At 45.8% G+C, this 20280-nt stretch overlaps 1 protein-coding gene and 1 long non-coding RNA gene across 2 annotated transcripts; both read left to right on the forward strand.

Annotated features, from left to right (window-relative positions):
- Nucleotides 1-8508: 8508 nt before the first annotated feature.
- Nucleotides 8509-9371, forward strand: LOC135815795 (putative transcriptional regulator cudA). Its single transcript, XM_065329173.1, has 2 exons — nucleotides 8509-8914; nucleotides 9319-9371. Exons 1-2 carry the CDS (start codon nucleotides 8509-8511, stop codon nucleotides 9369-9371), a joined length of 459 nt encoding a protein of 152 aa, XP_065185245.1.
- A 35-nt stretch (nucleotides 9372-9406) lies between these two features.
- Nucleotides 9407-13377, forward strand: LOC135806865 (uncharacterized). The gene is made up of 3 exons (XR_010551318.1): nucleotides 9407-9480; nucleotides 11514-11744; nucleotides 13218-13377. It is a non-coding gene; the product is annotated as an uncharacterized LOC135806865 (long non-coding RNA).
- Nucleotides 13378-20280: the final 6903 nt, after the last annotated feature.

Below are 20280 nucleotides of genomic sequence, written 5' to 3' on the forward strand. Positions count from 1 at the left end.
AAGGGACGCAAACTTTGAATCGAGCGGATTCATGTGTTCGTATGACGTGGTCAGCTTATTTACTAACGTGCCACTACGGGAGACCATTGACATCTGCGCAACAACACTGTACCACAATAAGTCCATTACTCCGCCGTCCTTGAACGAAACGGAGTTTGTGAAACTCATGTTAATGGTTACATCTGGCGTTGAGTTTTCATTTGGCAACGTTATGTATAAACAAATAGATGGCGTTGCCATGGGCTCGCCACTTGGTCCTGTATTGGCTAATATATTTGTAGGGTTCTGTGAAGCGTCCATTAGTCCATCATTGTGGCCCTCTATGTACTGTCGTTTTGTAGACGATGTGTACTGTCACGATGAGGATGAGGATGTCTGTGGGACTTTTCTACTAACTCTGAATAGCCTCCATCCGGCGTTGAGATTCACGTCGGAAGCGGAACAAAACGGCAGATTATCCTTCTTGGATGTACAAATTTCACGCAACATTAACACTAAGAGTTTGGACACCACTATCTATAGGAAGCCAACTTTCACCGGCCTATACATTCCGTGGGGGAGCTATACTCCAACGAAATCGAAGAAACATCTTGTGAAAGCGCTAGTTTATCGTGCGCATAGAATATGTTCCCCTCATCTATTGCAGGACGAATTAGACAGACTGACATCAATATTTACGAACAACGGCTATCCAAAGGAATTTCTGGCCAAGCTTATCAACGAAAAACCGGCGACAGACAAGCCGATCCAATTTGGACCTGACCTTTGCCCAGTGGTGCTCCGTTTACCCTGGGTTGGCGCCGGTTCTGCGCGCGTGGAGAAGGATGTTCGTGGTATCGTATGTCCATCTTATCCGTGCGTCAAGCTGTACGTCATATTTGGGACAGTGCGTGCGTTCAGTGTGAAGAAGGATGTTCTACCTACCCTTAGTAAAAGTAACCTTATCTATTTCTTTCAATGCCGACAATGTGAAGATCGGTATGTAGGTAGAACCCTTCAGCACCTGGGCGCGCGCATTCGTCAACATGTGCCGTTAAGTTTTGTTCCGCTTGATGCGCGTGAGTGTCGTCCTCGCCGTGGTCGTCCTCCAAAATGTGCTGTCCAGTCCATCGGTGGATCTTCCTCTTCCTGTGAAGATATCACTGCATGCCCGTCCTCCTCCGCGTGTATAGCGCAGGGTCCAGCTGAGAACAGCGTGAAAGATGGTGAAAGACCGACACGTAAACCACCGAAATTGACAAAGGATCTGTCTGCGTCGGGAAGGGTTACGCGAAGCCAAGTAAAAATACGGACTGGTGAGGACGCACGTACAACGACAACGGAAGTGACAACAACAGTCAATATTCGAAAACGTGGTAGACCGCGAAAACGAACCTCAATATCGAACACCGGACAAGTTGGAGTAAGAAGATCAATAGAAATCCGCAATGGAGGAGACGTAGCTGAAAGGACACTGGGCATCGCGCACACAACGGCTAGTGTCAGAAAACGTGGAAGGCCGCGGAAAAGCAAAGAGACGGATAGTGGTGATGCCGCGAAAAGGCGAGATGACGGGACATTGGAGGAGACTACACCTAACGGAGCTAAGAATCGCACTTCGTCCATCAAGCAACATCTGTCAGCCCGTACCAATTGTCGTGAGTTGTACAGTGATAATGTATTCTCAATATTGTCACGTGGTAGATGTGCGTTGCATCTGGCTGTGTTAGAAGCTTTGTATATCCGTAAGTTAGATCCTGAACTTTGCGTACAAAAAGAAAATGTGTTGTCGCTACAATTGTTTGGTGTTACTCCTCGTCGAGGTGTTAACAATGTAACTTAATTTGCTCACTATGTTCTTGTCGCTATTATTATGTCCTTCGAGTTTTGTGTCGTGCTGAACTTGATACTTTGTTCACCTTGTCACGAGTGTTGTTATCTCATATCTTTACGCTATATAAGTTTTAGTCTTTCCAACTTGAGCCATTCCCTGTATAATCCTTGATGAGAAGGGACCGAAAACGTTCGGATACTTTGACAAGTGCCTTATTTTGACTGGATGTGTGTTTGCGTGGATACTTACGACCTAACACGTACCTTCGTTATTAAAGTATTATCCGCCTCCGACTTCTTGTAAAAAATTATTATTATTATTATTATTATTTTTAGAATTGCGATCAACAGAACGAGCTGAACCGACATTTTCACAAAGGCTTTTATTGTATTCAAAAAACGAGTGTATACGAAGGCAGTGAAGAACATGGAAGAAAGAAAAAATGTGATGTGGAAGAAATGATGAACAAAAAATTTGTACTTCGAACTAGTTTTCGCACAACACTCCTCAGGAAGCTACGTTGTACTAATGAAAAACAATCCAGAAAGATACTAATAAAGAGAAATGGAGTGAGAAGAAACAACACCTATGAAAATGATAATCCTAGCACTAAGGTAATAACAGGAAAAACTGCGAAAGCACTTAACGAACTTGTAAGGAGGACTACTAGTATACTGTGACACAAGATATGACACCATGGCCAACCAGAGCCAAACAGACAGAACAAGTTGCTACTAAAACAATTTCAAACGAATAATGCTGTCCTTCTGGACACACAGATTAGGCTTATGAATACGTTGACAAACGGCTTCTAACACACTCAACTGCAACTTATAACCATGACGAGCACGGCACAAAACAGAAAAAGAAGAATCAGAATAAACCTTACAGCAATCAGGACGAGATGCAAGATGCTTATACACTGATGACTTCCTGCTAGAAAACACACGCTCACACCCACTCTTACTCACACGATCATTCTCGCTCTCACACTCACCGGAATCACTGGACTCACTGGCCGAATCCTCCTCAACGACTTCCTGCCTCGGAGAAATCAGGTCCCGTCTCCTCCCATCCCTCGTCTCACGTTCCTGTTGCGTATTCCGTTGGCTCGGTACTTCCGTACTGAAATAGGTCATGGTGTAATTAGCAGTTGTTCTTCTGGGTCTCGTTGATATTGAGGTAGGTATTGTTGTCGTCTCTGCCGGTGATGCAGCAAGCGATGCTGATGCAAACGTGTCTGCATGCAACACACGTGGCGTCGCCAAAGCCACATCCACCTCCGCTGGTGGAGGGAGTGACTTGGTCATGGCCACGGGAGCCAATGGTGGACTTGTCGAGTGAGACGCTAGGTCCTGTGTTGGCGGAGGTAGTGGTTGTTTACGGGGTCTTCCCCGCGTGGGACGCTCCAGTTGTGCGCTACGTGGGATAATGTGTAAAGGAGTGTGTTGCTTGATGCGTTCGCTCAGGTGCTGAACAGTCCTACCAACATACCGGCTAGCACAATTCCGGCATTCAAAGTTGTAGATTACATGACTTAAATGATGGGTTGGTAGGACATCCTTCAACACCGTGAACGAACGCATCGTTGTGTAGACGGGTATGAAGTGTACCGCATAGTAGGTTTGTTTGATGATCGCACGAACTTCACGACTCACATTGTCAGACTGCTTGCCCTTCCATGGTAAGCACAAAAAGACAGGACAACGAGCAGGCCCTATCAATTCATGTTTCGGCGTGGGGGCTGTAGACAATAGTTTTGCCAACATGTCGCCTGGGTATCCGTTTTTGGTGAAAACTGAACGGAGAAATTCGAGCTCACCACTGAGTTTACAAGGTGAACAGATCCGTTTGGCGCGATCCACGAGATTCTTTACTAAGTTGACTTTATAATTAGATGAACAGTACGAGTCATAGGAAATGTATTGTCCGGTGAATGTCGGTTTACGATACACCGATGTTACGCTACCAAATTCGGTTTTCTCAACAAGTACGTCGAGGAAGGATAACTTGCTTGACTGCTCGTGCTCACATGTGAAGCGGAGGGAAGGGTGAAGGGTGTTGAGAGCACCAAGAAAGACCTCGCTGTCTTCTATGGAATCAAAGTATGTGAACGAGTCATCAACGAAACGGAAATACAGACTCGGCCATAGAGACGCATCAATCTTACACTCACAGTAACCGACAAAGACATTAGCTAACACGGGACCCAACGGAGAGCCCATGGCTACTCCATCTATCTGCTTATACATCACGTCATTGAACGAAAACTCGACAATTGATATCTGCGCGGATGTGTTGTACCGTGTTGACGAAGTTGACATTCCGTGGCTACCTGAATGTGCTTTTCGACGTTTGATGTTGTTAGTCACAACTGGCGTCGAGTTTTCGTTCAATGACGTGATGTATAAGCAGATAGATGGAGTAGCCATGGGCTCTCCGTTGGGTCCCGTGTTAGCTAATGTCTTTGTCGGTTACTGTGAGTGTAAGATTGATGCGTCTCTATGGCCGAGTCTGTATTTCCGTTTCGTTGATGACTCGTTCACATACTTTGATTCCATAGAAGACAGCGAGGTCTTTCTTGGTGCTCTCAACACCCTTCACCCTTCCCTCCGCTTCACATGTGAGCACGAGCAGTCAAGCAAGTTATCCTTCCTCGACGTACTTGTTGAGAAAACCGAATTTGGTAGCGTAACATCGGTGTATCGTAAACCGACATTCACCGGACAATACATTTCCTATGACTCGTACTGTTCATCTAATTATAAAGTCAACTTAGTAAAGAATCTCGTGGATCGCGCCAAACGGATCTGTTCACCTTGTAAACTCAGTGGTGAGCTCGAATTTCTCCGTTCAGTTTTCACCAAAAACGGATACCCAGGCGACATGTTGGCAAAACTATTGTCTACAGCCCCCACGCCGAAACATGAATTGATAGGGCCTGCTCGTTGTCCTGTCTTTTTGTGCTTACCATGGAAGGGCAAGCAGTCTGACAATGTGAGTCGTGAAGTTCGTGCGATCATCAAACAAACCTACTATGCGGTACACTTCATACCCGTCTACACAACGATGCGTTCGTTCACGGTGTTGAAGGATGTCCTACCAACCCATCATTTAAGTCATGTAATCTACAACTTTGAATGCCGGAATTGTGCTAGCCGGTATGTTGGTAGGACTGTTCAGCACCTGAGCGAACGCATCAAGCAACACACTCCTTTACACATTATCCCACGTAGCGCACAACTGGAGCGTCCCACGCGGGGAAGACCCCGTAAACAACCACTACCTCCGCCAACACAGGACCTAGCGTCTCACTCGACAAGTCCACCATTGGCTCCCGTGGCCATGACCAAGTCACTCCCTCCACCAGCGGAGGTGGATGTGGCTTTGGCGACGCCACGTGTGTTGCATGCAGACACGTTTGCATCAGCATCGCTTGCTGCATCACCGGCAGAGACGACAACAATACCTACCTCAATATCAACGAGACCCAGAAGAACAACTGCTAATTACACCATGACCTATTTCAGTACGGAAGTACCGAGCCAACGGAATACGCAACAGGAACGTGAGACGAGGGATGGGAGGAGACGGGACCTGATTTCTCCGAGGCAGGAAGTCGTTGAGGAGGATTCGGCCAGTGAGTCCAGTGATTCCGGTGAGTGTGAGAGCGAGAATGATCGTGTGAGTAAGAGTGGGTGTGAGCGTGTGTTTTCTAGTAGGAAGTCATCAGTGTATAAGCATCTTGCATCTCGTCCTGATTGCTGTAAGGTTTATTCTGATTCTTCTTTTTCTGTTTTGTGCCGTGCTCGTCATGGTTATAAGTTGCAGTTGAGTGTGTTAGAAGCCGTTTGTCAACGTATTCATAAGCCTAATCTGTGTGTCCAGAAGGACAGCATTATTCGTTTGAAATTGTTTTAGTAGCAACTTGTTCTGTCTGTTTGGCTCTGGTTGGCCATGGTGTCATATCTTGTGTCACAGTATACTAGTAGTCCTCCTTACAAGTTCGTTAAGTGCTTTCGCAGTTTTTCCTGTTATTACCTTAGTGCTAGGATTATCATTTTCATAGGTGTTGTTTCTTCTCACTCCATTTCTCTTTATTAGTATCTTTCTGGATTGTTTTTCATTAGTACAACGTAGCTTCCTGAGGAGTGTTGTGCGAAAACTAGTTCGAAGTACAAATTTTTTGTTCATCATTTCTTCCACATCACATTTTTTCTTTCTTCCATGTTCTTCACTGCCTTCGTATACACTCGTTTTTTGAATACAATAAAAGCCTTTGTGAAAATGTCGGTTCAGCTCGTTCTGTTGATCGCAATTCTAAAACTATTGTCGCCTCGACGCCTATTTACATATTATTATTATTATTATTATTATGAAATGACCCAAAGGCAATCTGCCTATCGAGAGGTTCATTTGATTGAAAGAACAGTAGATGTAGATGTATGTACAAAGAGAAGTAGGGATTGATGAGGAGAGAAGTGGGGAAAATTGTATTGATTGACTGTTGACCTCTTTTGACAAAACCCAAACTGGCTGGAGCTGATAAAAACGAGTAAAACTGGGCTAATCATAGACTCATACAATTTGGCAACTGCACTCAACAATAATATAGGACTGTAATGGACTGGGTGGGAAGGATTATCTTTCCCCTTGAACACAGGTACAACAACGGCAGATTTCCACCCCTGGCCTGAGTACTGGACAGCAAGCAGCGGTTGAAAATGGCAGAAAGAGACTATGACGTGAACTCAGCTGTTTCTTGCTTTTTGCCTCCTCTTCCTCAATGCACTGTTGATGCCCAATGAGCGAAACATTGCCAAAGTTATTTATTTATCGATTTGGTTCGGCTGAGAGCCTGTTGCCGGAATGGCGGTATTTTCAAATGAGGATAAATGTACGTAGAAGTAGTAGTAGTAGATTTTATTATTTTACTAGGGGAGTCCCAACAGGCGTTGCCTTTTTACTGGGAACCCTAGATGACATTTTACCATGTTTACATAAGAGACGGGGCCTGACGGCAGTCAATGGGAAGAGCATTCCATCTGTCTGCCGCCGGGAAAGAAATAGAACGCATGCCATATTGCGTAGACACAGGCGGAAGAACTAATGGACGCGTTCAATTTGTTAGTATTATGATTTGATCTTCATGCTGTTTTTGACCGCTAATGTTTTTGTAGGGTGATGTTTATCTCCCTCAATGCTTTGCCCATGTTATAATTTGCTGTCTTAGTCATATTTGAAAAGGCAGCGACAACAGTCATGTGACAACAATGTCGCTTCAGCTGGTTCTGTTTATTGCAATCCTTACACTGTCTTACTAAGTACTCAAATATATAAACTATCTTAGTCATTTTTCCTGTATTCCCTATAAGAGCCTATGAAGAGAAGGGAACAAAAATGTTCAGTTTTTAAATTCCCTATTGTTGATTTGGACTGGTGTGGATTACGCAGATGCATGTGCTACATTGAAGAATTTCCTTCAATCAATTAGTATTTTAGTTCAATCTTTATTCCAGATTTCTTATTAGTTTTTCTGCTGTGCGATGCTTTTTTGGTAGGAAACTAGCAAATGCATCATCTGCTCGTGCATCACGAGAAAGGGCGAAAGCCTATTTGAAGAAATTGGAATCGGAGGTGGAGAAATTGAGTCAGGAGGTGAGTCCTACTGGTCCTATGATCCATGTTTTATAATTATCATTATACACAAGAGAGATTGGAAGCTATAAATATTTCATAGCATGTCGTTGAGACTGCCAAGTAATTTAGAAATATGGGTGATTGCCAACAATGGCCTATAGGACGAAACAGGGGAAGCGACAAAGAGAGCGAGTCACAGATATCTCATTCTCGAGTTATCGTGTCAGCAGTGCCTACTTCTATTCGACCATCTGTCATTGTAAACAAGAGACCAATACTCTCCCTTGTGCGTTTATTGTTGCATGCAGAATGTCCAATTGAAGGCGCGAGTCAATGTTTTGGAGACCTCGCAGAAAAATACGCAGTTGTTGACCACTCCAGCTTACCAGATCGACCCTGGCGTTATGGATTTGGATACGCCAAACATTGGCATCAATCCGGCGTTGTTTGATGACCAGGTGAGTTTTCATAGTTTTCTTTGTCATGTTTTACTACTTGAAGTATGAGCTGCTGAGCATGCATCACTAGTCACGTTTTTTGACACAAATACTACTACATGTACATGTAGTAGTATATTTTAAAATACTAGCACATGTTTTTTATCACATTGCACATACCTACGAAAGAAGGGGAAACAAAACAAAGACAAAACAAAAAACAACAATATTCACCATAATCTCGGGCATGGCGGATCATCAAGGTGAACACAGTTTTGACTTCAGTATACCTAGCCATGCTACTACCAGTAATATAACTGTGGATGACCTTTCATAGCTTGAATTTGAGTGAATACCAGTAAGGTCCAAAAGAGACTCAAAGGTCCTGCACGTTCAGGGAAATTCCCAGCTGGATTGAGCAGAATCTGTAGATGTGTTCCAATGGGCACTTTAGCTAAGCATGTTTGAGTGCTTGGAATACTGGGCTTCAGTAGCAGAACTCTTGTGCAAGTGAAATTCACTTCCCTTTTCGGGGTTCCTGAATCACTGTGCTCTTTTACGGTGTCATTGACGAGGGCTGGCAATGTATTCTGTTATTTCTTTGCGATATTCCTGATGATGACTGTACTCTCGTTGAATCAGACATATGCAAGGTACAAAGGCTTGTTGGCACTTATTGAGCGCCTACAGCAGCGTCAACAACAGCAGCAGCCGCAACAACAGCAGCCGCAGGAACAGCAGCCGAAACAACAGCAGCAGCAGCCGCAACAACAGCAGCAGACGAAACAACAGCAGCAGCCGCAAGACCCTCCCCTGCCGCCAGCAACGACTGGCAGCAGTCTACAACAGTTACAGTATGGTAATACGCCAACGGCATTCTCCCCCAGGGGACCGAGTGGCAGAGCTGTATACGCTGATACGAGCTCTCCGTACTATCGTCCCGGCAACAGACCGGTGCAGCATGGTCACCCACCTTACTCTGGATATTCGGTGAAGGCACTGTCGGGACACCAGCGCAGTGTGAGTAAACAGACACACATAGTCACGCACACACAAACATAACCACACACATACACATCAATTTGCTTTGAGTCAATAAATACCACTGCACATTTCCATATCGCACTGCACTGTTCCCTAAAAAGGAGTGTTATATAAACAGTAATTATTTGCCAATGTGATTGTGATCTTTGTGATACATATATGTCTGATAATATCATAATAGTGATACAGTAAGTATGATCTAAATACCCACTAGTAGGCACCATTTTAATATGTGCTCCAGCTCTCTATGTGCATTGTGAATTTGTTCTGAGAATATCCTAATCATGTTATCAACCTACTGAAAAAGATAGGCATGATGAATGCGCAACTCGCTTTATTCATTGTGTGGAATCCTGTTATTGGTGATCTTTCCGTTCCTTGTAGAGTCCTCCAGCGCAGTCTTGCGGTTCGCCACCGCAGTTGCAAGCATCACCTGAATCCCTGGAGCAACCCCAGGAGCAGCCAGAGCCAACGCACGAGCAACACCATCAGCAGGAACATCAATTGCCTTCCTGGCCAGGCATGGTGGACCTCAGTGACGCACCAGTGAGTTTTGTGGCAAGATGGGCCCAACAGCCGGGTGCGTGATCCCCAGTGTGTGATCCCCGTGGTGGGTGATCTCCGGTGTGTGTGATCTATGGTATCCTAGCCGGTAGGGCACTGTCTCGAAAAAACAGGGGTGCTGGGTTCGAATCACGCTCGTGGATCCTTCTTTTGCAACAGTTTCAACAATCCAATGCTGGATCAAGATTGCTTGTTGAACTGACAAACACTCGTCTAGACTATGGCTTAGGTATTCGCCCTGAACGTTTATGACCCTTGAGTCTCTTTTTGACCTTAGGATACCGTATTTCCCCGAATATAAGTCGCACTCCCATTTTCAGGTTTGAGCAATATTGTTGCGATATATTCACTTCAGTAGTAGTGTTCAGCCCCACATGCTGCGCAAACAGCACGCCGAAACAGTGATTGTAATCTGTTCCTATCCTGATCAGACAACTTCGTGAGGAAAGAAGCGGAGCAATACAAAAGATCCGGGAGAATGACAGCAGGAACGGCGAGCAGGTATTGACAAACATCTGAAAGACAGCTGGAGAGCGCCTACCTTCTTTGACACCTTGCGTACAATGCCATCAATATGGGGTGTCCAGGTCAAGCGGCAGTCTATGTTTACGCCTAGGATTCTGGTTTAGTCAACCACGGTCAGAGGGACATGATTTATGGGGATAAGTGGAGGCGGGTTTGGAACTGGGGATGGGAGAGGAACAAGACAACAGGCTTGTCTACATTAACCATTAGACCAAGGTCCAATACAGCAGCAGAGAGTGACGAGAGCGCCAAGTTAAGTGTTTGTGCAGCAAGGTGAAGGGATTTGTGGGATGTGTACAGAGTCATGTCATCGGCGAACATGGGGAGATGTAAACCATGCGCTTCTGCGGTCTTAGGGAGCTCACGGACATACAAATTGAACAGCACAGGCCCCAGGACAGTGCCCTGAGGAACTCCACTTGAGACGACCAAGGTGCTGGAGCATCCACGTTGGGTTACAACCCGCTGTGTCCTTTCCGACAGATACGACGCAAACCAGTTCAGTGGTATTCCACCAATTCCTGCGCTGGAGAGGGACTCGAGGAGTATTTGGTGGCGGACTGCGTCAAACGCTTTCCGTAGGTTTATGCAGGCTAGACCTGCGGAAAGGCCTCCATCACGGGCATGGAGCCAGTCCTTCGTGACTTTCGTTAGCAGCTGCACGGTGGAACAATGTTTCCTGAAGCCAAACTGGTTTTCATCAAATGGGCATTGCATGGTCAAGTAAAAAAAACAATACTTTGGTGCGAGAAAGGGCCGCCAATATTCCACCAAATAATATAATGACGTGTAATAACTAAACCGGAAGGGAAAAAGAAAAAAGAAAACAATAATCATAACAAGCAAAGTACTAGTAGAAAGATAAATGGGTCTCAATATCATCGTCAAAGCTACTAGTACTGTGTGCACCACAGCCATCTCTTTCCGATTAGATCCTTACATACGTTGATCTTGAAGGTTTGGAGGCGCCCTGAATGAGGTTCATGAAGCAGGAGGTCCGCAGGCAGGTTGTTGCAGGGTGTGATGGCGAAGAAGGGGAAGGATCGCAGGAGGTAGTTAGGGGCTGTGCGAGGGGGTGTCAACTTCAACTGAAAGCCATGGTGCGTCTGACGTTTTTGCCGTGTGCACATGCTAGCTACAGCTGGGGGCTTGGTTGGTTGCAGCATTGCCTGCAAACAAAAAAAGTCAAGATCGACTTCATTGCCTTCACGATCGATCGCGGTCGCGTTTTCTTTGAGTAACTTTGACGTCACATTTTGATGAAAGTTGAAATCAGGTCCTAAGGTACATTTAGTTCGTCGAAGGCTCATACAATTATTATCTTTAGTCTTCTTGTATACATATCACTGTTCTAGTCAATATGCAGTGATACACGCTGGTTCGCATGTACCCTTGCCATACTCTCTTGTACTCTGTACTCTGTACTCTGTACATTATTGTCATACCCTTGCTGTACTCTGCCTCGTTTGTTGTTTGGTCACGTGATGCAGGTTTCACTGAATGCAGATTTAGCAATTCTACTCAAAACGGAACATAGATGTCCGGACGAAGAAGAGCTGGATGAATTGTGGCCGGACCTATCACGTCATGAGAAGATAGTACGGGCTGCCAACGTGCACCAGAGAGCAGACATTACCATGGACTTATTTTCAGTATTTATGAAGAAAAGAGCACAACGCGAAGCAGAGTTTGAGAAGAAACAAAACGAGTAACTCACCCAGGTAAGGTGCTATACAGCACTGTATGCTATAACAGGGACGAGTCCAGGGGTTCCGGGGGTTCAGGGGAATCCCCTAAATTTCGCAAATGTACTACAGTCAGACCTCGCTTTTCCGGCCCTCTTTTATCCGGATCCCTCGCAACATCCGCAAGAAAATCCTAGGTTAACGATTTACAGCATATGCCATGCAAACATACAGTATGTGTGTTTATCCGGTTCCCTCGCCTATCAGTACATACTTCTGTGGAAAAGGGATGTGTGAGGTTAGGCGAGGTCTGACTGTACTGGAATTCATATGCATGTACTATACATGTATCAGCTATTCAGCTTTGGATAAACTGCATCCCCCTGTAGAGATCTCTGGATCAGCCCCTGTACAAGACAGTTAGTTTTTGAATATCAAAGAAGGTCCTTGTACAGTATAATTATATGTAGGATTCAGTGACCAGTCAAGGCCCCATGACCAATCACGGTCCCCGTGACCAGTCAAACAGTCACACACTCCCCATAACCAGTCACAAATTAGCTTACCAGTCACAATGCCCCATGACCAGTTACAAATCACCATACATGTACATGTGTAAAGCACACAGTTCTTGACTGCTCGCGGAGTGATTCGTACTGCAGGATTTGTTGTTGAAACTATAATTCCCTTTCAGCGGTCACAGAATACAGTTGTGACCACTATAATTCCAAGCGAACAATTACATGCGGAATTTGCAGTGGCGACCACTCTTTCTCTGTGAGTAGCCACAGGCAGAATATAGGTATTTCTGTATTACAAGAGAGATTTGAAGCTTTGTCACAACTCTGAGTTTCACGTATTACTACGATCGTCAGGCAACTGATGGCTCCAAAACGAGCAGCCTGAACATAAAGGGGAGTAAGGTGGGGAATTCTGAGGGGTATCATAGGCGACGTGTATCATAGCGCAAGAGTCAGGTGCAGGCATGAAGTTGCCAAGTCTCCATCGTATATGATAATAGAATAGAGCTGGGGACTTAAATGCCAAATCCACACATGCCCACACCATTACACACACACACACTCACACTCTGTCCCTTTTCTCACATACACGCACACGCGCGTACACACACAGACACCTCAGACCTCAGACATGCCCATTGCGAAAGCGATGCACAAAAACCTCAAAAACACAGACTCCTGTTGAAGGTCGGAGCCCAGCACGTGCTCTCCCACTGCTCTGTGGCGTCTGCGACTCTGCACGTGCTCTGTACGGCACGCGTGATGTTTCCTGAAAAAGGTTACGTTAACATTGCACATCGAAAAATCTCGGCCATCGGCGAAAAGTTGCGAAGATAGTTGAACACTCTAGAGTCTTTTTTTTATGATCTTGTTATTACGCGGGCCATAGGTGGTAATCCTGGTGAAAGCTTTTCTGTGTATTTGCTGTTTTCTTTTGATTCGTTTGACCCTTCTCTTGATTTGTGTGTGTGTTCCTTGTTCCTTACAGTTGTCAGGACAGTCCGACATCACTGGCGATGGTGGTAATCAGCAAGATCAGTCCATAAGTGGAGCACCTGTTGCTGAGAACTCCCACAAGTCCCTAATGGACGTCTTCCTGGAAGTCATTAGGCTGTCCACCCTGGCTTTTGTTTTGCTGTAGATAAGATCACCGGGCTTTTACCTTCATCTCTTCCTTCTCTTATACGTTGTCTCTTCCCCACCTTATTATTGGGAAGAAACTCGCTTTTGGATTTGGTCCATAAAAATAAAAATAAGCGTTATTTTTCGGTGGCTCAGCGTAGCGAATGAAAAGAAAAATTTAATTTTTGCCAGCATTTTCACCTTAGTTACGGCACCAGGATTGTGTTAGCTGGGTTTTTTCAGTGTTCTCAAGCCTTTCTCTTCATCGTGGTCTTTCTCTTTTTGTTGTAGTTTCCCACCCGCCCTCCCCTTTATTCTCACTTCTGGATAGGTCCAGCAGGCTACGTTTTTTTCATTTATCTGATGGGGATATTCTAACCGGTTTTTCCTCAGGGATGTGCCTCCGCCGGGGTCCTGGGGTTTTTTCCGCCAGCTTCGGGTTGGTTAATTATCCGGCGGCCCCATTCACCACAGTGGTTCACTTTTTGCACCATGTTGGTCTGGTACATACGTGTACATGTATAATGTGTGAGGTGGCATGCCCTTCTTCTTGCTCATGTATACACTACGCTAAGCTCTTCCATATTCCACCGTGAGTGAACGAAGACCACACTACTACTATTGTGATCTGTATCTTTCTGTTGTGCGTGGGTGTGTCTGCGGTGTGCGCGGAGGCCAGCTAGCTGGCAAAAGTGTAAAAAAACAGACAGTGTAGTCACTGTAGTGTTGGGAATGGTGATTTCAGCTCGACCAGCCAGTAGGCTTGGCACCTCCCTAGCCAAGCCCTGTCGTCCACGGACTAACATGTGCATGGTGATATATCAGCGGAGCAAGTCATTTACAAGAATATGGCGGCAATGATAATGAGAACAGTCTGGAAACTAGCGAGGGATGGTGCGTCTTCTAGCCGTGCATTTATTCATTTTTTACTTGAGAGAGAGATAGAGAGAGAGAGAGAGACTGAGAGAGAGAGAGAGAGAGAGAGAGAGAGAGAGAGAGAGAGAGAGAGAGAGAGAGAGAGAGAGAGAGAGAGAGAGAGAGAGAGAGAGACACAGAGAGAGAGACAGAGAGACCGAGAGAGAGAGAGGGAGAGAGAGAGAGAAAAGAATGAGAGAGACAGAGACAGAGAGTAGAGAAAACAAGGAAAATGAGAGCAATACCTACATGAAGATACTAGATAGGTGCGATTAGACTGAGTCAGTAGCCCACATCCAGTTCTCCGCGCGCAGGTAGCGGTATACCTGCGTAATGAATGCCTGCATTCGGCTGCGATAGGAAAGATGCAGGAGCAGATCACAGGGCAATGCATTCCACTGGTGGAGCACACAGTGGGGAAATGATCGCTTCAGGACTAACAAGGTAGAGGCTGGCAGGCTGGCGTCCAGTTGAAACTGGTGGCCAGCAGCGCTGGCATTGTCGCTCCGGGTTCGCGGGTTGGCCGACTGCTGACGGCGAGCTGGCAGAACCGCGAGAAGCTGAGGTGGGCCCGTAATTACTTGTAGTTTGTATAAACAAGCTAGGGCAGCTACTGTCCGTCTGATTGCCAGACTAGGCAGTATTGCTCCCGGACCGATGATTCCGAGGGCGCTGTGCTGGACCGATGATTCCGAGGGCGCTGTGCTGGACTCGGTCCAGTCGGCTGAGGTAGCTGGATGACGCTTCAAGCATGATTTGGTTGTCACATGTAACAGGTAAAAATAAAATAAAAAAGTACATTATAACGGACGACTGACCATAGACTAGGTACAGTGCGGCTAGTAGGTTGGCACCAGAGAATTTACGCAGTTCACTTTTTTTTCAATTTCCTAAGGGAGATCTCACGGCCAAAATGGCATTCCTCACGTTGCGACGTGAGATTTCAGGGCGACAGTGGGCAAAGTCAAGGGGAAAAATATCGATCCAACGCACAGTTCTTCACACTTTGGAAATTTGAAAAAAGCGTGAAGTGCAAAGTCTCGTTTTATTTATTTGTAGGGTTGCCTAAAGCTTCTTTTATGGGCGAACAAAACACAATTTGCCATTTTAAGGAATGGAAAACAACTCATATAATGAAAGCCATTTTTCTTGGTTAATTTCCACAAAACTTTTAAAATTAAAATAAAGTGATCAGAGAGCTAGAGAAGCTCACACATGCTCAAGTTACAAGCATGGGCCAAGGCTCAAAGGGCCACCTTAGCATCCACGACAGCCAGGGAGCCACAGTCCTCCATAGGCGGCCTCCAAACTCGTTGAGCCCCAAGCAGACACACAACACTCAAACGCAACAGGGCCAAAGCCAGCCTGCAGCGAAGATCGGAAACCACCACGCCTCCCTCCCACGCAGCGACAGGAGGCGTGCGACCCGGCGTACCAGTGCAGCAGCACCCTTGCTGCACCGGTGCAGCAGCACCCTTGCCGCACCAGTGCAGCAGCTCCCTTGCCGCACTGGTGCAGCAGCACCCTTGCCGCACTGGTGCAGCAGCACCCTTGCCGCACCAGTTCAGCAGCACCCTAAGCCTTGCTGCATCCTCATGTACACCAGTAAACGTACTCTCACCTACTACTGGTCTTGTAGCGCTACGCGGATAGGAATCCAAAATTTCAGTTGTCACGATCAATCTTCTTGCAATAGGAGCAATACTTCGCTGGAGCAGAAAGGGCCCACTCTCCTTGGTCGAACGCGTACTACAGTATAGTCATGCGGTAGTGCATGCGAGCCCATCGGGCAATGAAGATCCAATACGAGTGCTATGCTGAAACACGTAACGTCCTCAGTCTCAGAGTTGATCTGCTGTGCGGATGGACCAGTGATCAGGGTTTCTGCGGCCATCTCAGTGTCGTCGTGGTGTTGCGATTCGCTGTTGGGGGCCAAATACACGGCAAAGTTTCTATTCGGGTTGGTGGGTAGGCTTGCAGCACATTCAGCTCCTTACAGAGCGCACCGAGTTGTGACGCAGGAAGCCCTTGCGGACCTCTACTATTGTTCGCCAAAACTGCGCGTTGGTAGAGAATAAAACGACAGTATAGTGAAGGTTCTAATACGCAATAATCATTGATCTGCTCAATAGTTCTCAACCAATAGGTCTGCAGGAAACTAGCCATGCATTCTCTGATACGAGGGTGATCTATCCCCGCGCATCCAACTATCGGTCCAAGCCCATTGTATTCTGTTTACCGCAAGTTAAAAGGTGCCAAGAAGCCGAAGTATGTGTGTGGCTGATGTAGGGTCAACATGCACTTGAACCATACACACTGTACTGAAAAACTAATTATCTCTTTGAGAGGTGGAATGGTTCACGGAAGTCAGTCACGCTATGTCGCGTAGGAGAGCGGAGAAGCTTTCTCCTTTATAAAACCACGTTCCTCATGAAAACCAGCATAACTTTCCTGGATTGACAGAGTAAGAAGCAGCTACAGACTCTCCCAAACTCTTCTTGCGTTCCCCGCTCTTTTTGCTTTCCTTGCAAAGTTTGTTTGCCTACAACCGTCACACGCAGTAGTCACGGTCACCATGAGTGCTGAAAAAGGTTTGATCCCGCAGCAGGAAAAGCCGGCTCGGAAGCCGCGGGAAAACCTGAGTCATCTTCAGGACGATGAGCGAGATCAAAGAAGGTATTTCCCGGAGCAAATTGGAACCATCTCCAATTCTTCAATATAGCACAATGTTGTTGTTGCTGTCGTTGTTGCTGTTGTTGCTGTTGTTCCGGCTATTGCTGCTCCTGTTGTTGTTACTGTTGTTCCTGATGTTATTGCTGCTGTTGTTGCTGCTGCTGTTGTTGCTGTTGTTCCTGCTGTTGTTGCTGCTGTTGTTGTTGCTATTGTTGCTGCTGCTGTTGTTGTTGCTATTGTTGTAGCTGTTACAGCGGCTGCTGTTGTTGCTGCTGTTGTTGATGCTGCTGTTGTTGATGCTGTTGTTGCTGCTGTTTTTGATGCTGCTGTTGTTGCTGCTGTTGTTGCTGTGTTGCTGCTGTTGTTGCTGCTGTTGTTATTGTTGTTGTCACTGTTGTTGTTGCAGCTCTTGTTGCTGCTGTGGTTGTTGTTGTTGTTGTTGCTGCTCTTGTTGCGGCTGATGTTGTTGTTGTTGTTATTGTTGTAGTTGTTGTTGTTGTTGTTCTTGTTGTTCTTGTTGCTGTTGTTGACCTCGTAGCACGCCCTGAACCTAAAAAACTTCAAAAATTGCCTTGGGTCTGAGGGAGTCTGTGACAGAACGCCCACTCCTGCCGTTAAACACCTTGTGTAGTTAAACACCTTGTGTAGCACTGGCCTGAAGTGGCCACCCGAAAACCAGGACATACAAGGATGAACCGAGCAACAAGAAGAAAAAAGCGAAGAAAGGGCGCAGCCGTGACGTCATCTGGTTTAACCCGCCGTACAGTACCACAGTCAAAACCAACGTTGGCGCAAAGTTTCTATACCTCGTCAAGAAACACTTCCCTGAAGGGTCGGCGCTACACAAGGTGTTTAACAAGAACACAACAAAAGTAAGCTACAGCTGTATGAAGAACGTAGCGTCGATTATCAAAGGGCACAATGCTGCAAAACTTCACTCACGACCGCCAGTTGTGCCATGTAATTGTCGGGTCAAGGCGTCGTGCCCCCTCAACGGTGACTGCCAGTCTTCCGACGTCGTGTACGAGGCGCATGTAGCATCCAACGAAGCCAAGACCTACGTCGGCATGACTGCTACCACATTCAAGCAGCGCTACAACAAACACACTTCGGACTTCCGCCATGAAAAGTACGCCGCATCGACTAAGTTGTCCAAGCACATCTGGGATCTGAAAAACGAGAACCGCGGATTCGACATCAGATGGGAGATCAAGGATAGAGCACCTTCGTACAGTAACATCAGCAAGAAGTGTGGCCTATGCTTAACCGAAAAGTTCCACATCCTGAAAGCTTCAAAAGCTACCTCCCTAAACAAGAGAAGTGAGCTGGTATCTAAATGCCCTCACCAGCGCAAGTTTCTGCTGGCCACCCCTATTACATAGACAGCTATGACCGCTGCGGTTTTTTTTGACGCGTGATTGTAGGAGTTTGTGTGCGCTTAGATTTGTCGTACGAATGCAGATGCCTGTGTATACGTGTGGACATGTGTCTATAGGTGTGTGTATATGCGTGTGTGCGTGTGTTTGTGCGTGTGCGAGTTAGGGTGTTGTGGGTGGGTGGGTGTCCTGTGTGTGCGTGCGCCCGTGTGCAAGTTAGGGTGTTGTGGGTGGGTGTATGTGTGTGTGTGTGTTAGTGTGGGCGTGTATGTGTGTGTGGGTGTTACTATGTGTGTGCGTGTTAGTATGTGTGTGTGTGGTGTGTGAGCGAGATTAAGCGCGTACTTGTTAGTGCTAGACCTGCGCCTACTGCATCTGCTTCTGAAATAGCCCGTCCCTGTATACATTCACGCGATTACTCCTCTCGCTATCGTATTATCACACCTCTCTCCACTTAGATATACCAGCGCTGCCTCCTATTCCATTATCGTTGTCTGATGATTGGTTCAGCCATGAAACTCTGAGTCACAACGGAATAAATTTGCCAAGGTTTTTCATTGTGTGCCTTTGTGTACGCCGCTCTGCCTGAATCAGGCATTGAGCACTCTAGCAGAACCAAAGCATATTGCCTCTGTGTATTATTATTATTATTATTATTATTTGAATTGTTGCAGGCAACCTGCCTACACTCAAGAGAGCACTGCATTTCACACAAATCCATTGGTATCGTTGGTTGCCTGCAAACAATTCAAGTATAATGAAGCTGCGTGAAGCGTCCTTCAAAATTTTGAAATTATTATTATTATTATTATTATTATTATTATTATTATTATTATTATTATTATTATGAAATGACCCAAAGGCAATCTGCCTATCGAGAGTTCATTTGATTGAAAGAACAGTAGATGTAGATGTATGTACAAAGAGAAGTAGGGATTGATGAGGAGAGAAGTGGGGAAAATTGTATTGATTGACTGTTGACCTCTTTTGACAAAACCCAAACTGGCTGGAGCTGATAAAAAAGAGTAAAACTGGGCTAATCATAGACTCATACAATTTGGCAACTGCACTCAACAATGATATAGGACTGTAATGGACTGGGTGGGAAGGATTATCTTTCCCCTTGAACACAGGTACAACAACGGCAGATTTCCACCCCTGGCCTGAGTACTGGACAGCAAGCAGCGGTTGAAAATGGCAGAAAGAGACTATGACGTGAACTCAGCTGTTTCTTGCTTTTTGCCTCCTCTTCCTCAATGCACTGTTGATGCACAATGGGCGAAACATTGGCAAAGTTATTTATTTATCGATTTGGTTCGGCTGAGAGCCTGTTGCCGAATGGCGGTATTTTCAAATGAGGATAAATGTACGTAGTAGTAGTAGTAGTAGTAGATTTTATTATTTTACTAGGGAGTCCCAACAGGCGTTGCCTTTTTACTGGGAACCCTAGGTGACATTTTACCATGTTTACATAAGAGACGGGGCCTGACGGCAGTCAATGGGAAGAGCATTCCATCTGTCTGACGCCAGGAAAGAAATAGAACGCATGCCATATTGCGTAGACACAGGCGGAAGAACTAATGGACGCGTTCAATTTGTTAGTATTATGATTTGATCTTCATGCTGTTTTTGACCCGCTAATGTTTTTGTAGGGTGATGTTTATCTCCCTCAAGGCTTTGCCCATGTTATAATTTGCTGTCTTAGAGAGGGGCCTGACGGCTTTGCTGATGTTATAATTTGCTGTCTTGGTCATATTTGAAAAGGCGGCAACAACAGTCATGTGACAACAACGTCGCTTCAGCTGGTTCTGTTTATTGCAATCCTTACACTGTCTTACTAAGTACTCAAATATATAAACTATCTCAGTCATTTTCCTGTATTCCTATAAGAGGCCTATGAAGAGAAGGGAACAAAAATGTTCAGTTTTTAAATTCCCTATGTTGATTTGGACTGGTGTGGATTAC

The sequence above is a fragment of the Sycon ciliatum genome, chromosome 1 (genome assembly GCF_964019385.1).
Source record: "Sycon ciliatum chromosome 1, ocSycCili1.1, whole genome shotgun sequence".
Lineage (NCBI taxonomy): Eukaryota > Metazoa > Porifera > Calcarea > Leucosolenida > Sycettidae > Sycon > Sycon ciliatum.

Coding starts and splice junctions, on each gene's coding strand:
- LOC135815795 (XM_065329173.1), top strand. CDS start 8,509: ATGACTGTACTCTCGTTGAATCAGACATATGCAAGGTACAAAGGCTTG. Junction 8,915..9,318: donor GGGACACCAGCGCAGTGTGA/GTAAACAGACAC, acceptor CGTTCCTTGTAG/AGTCCTCCAGCGCAGTCTTG.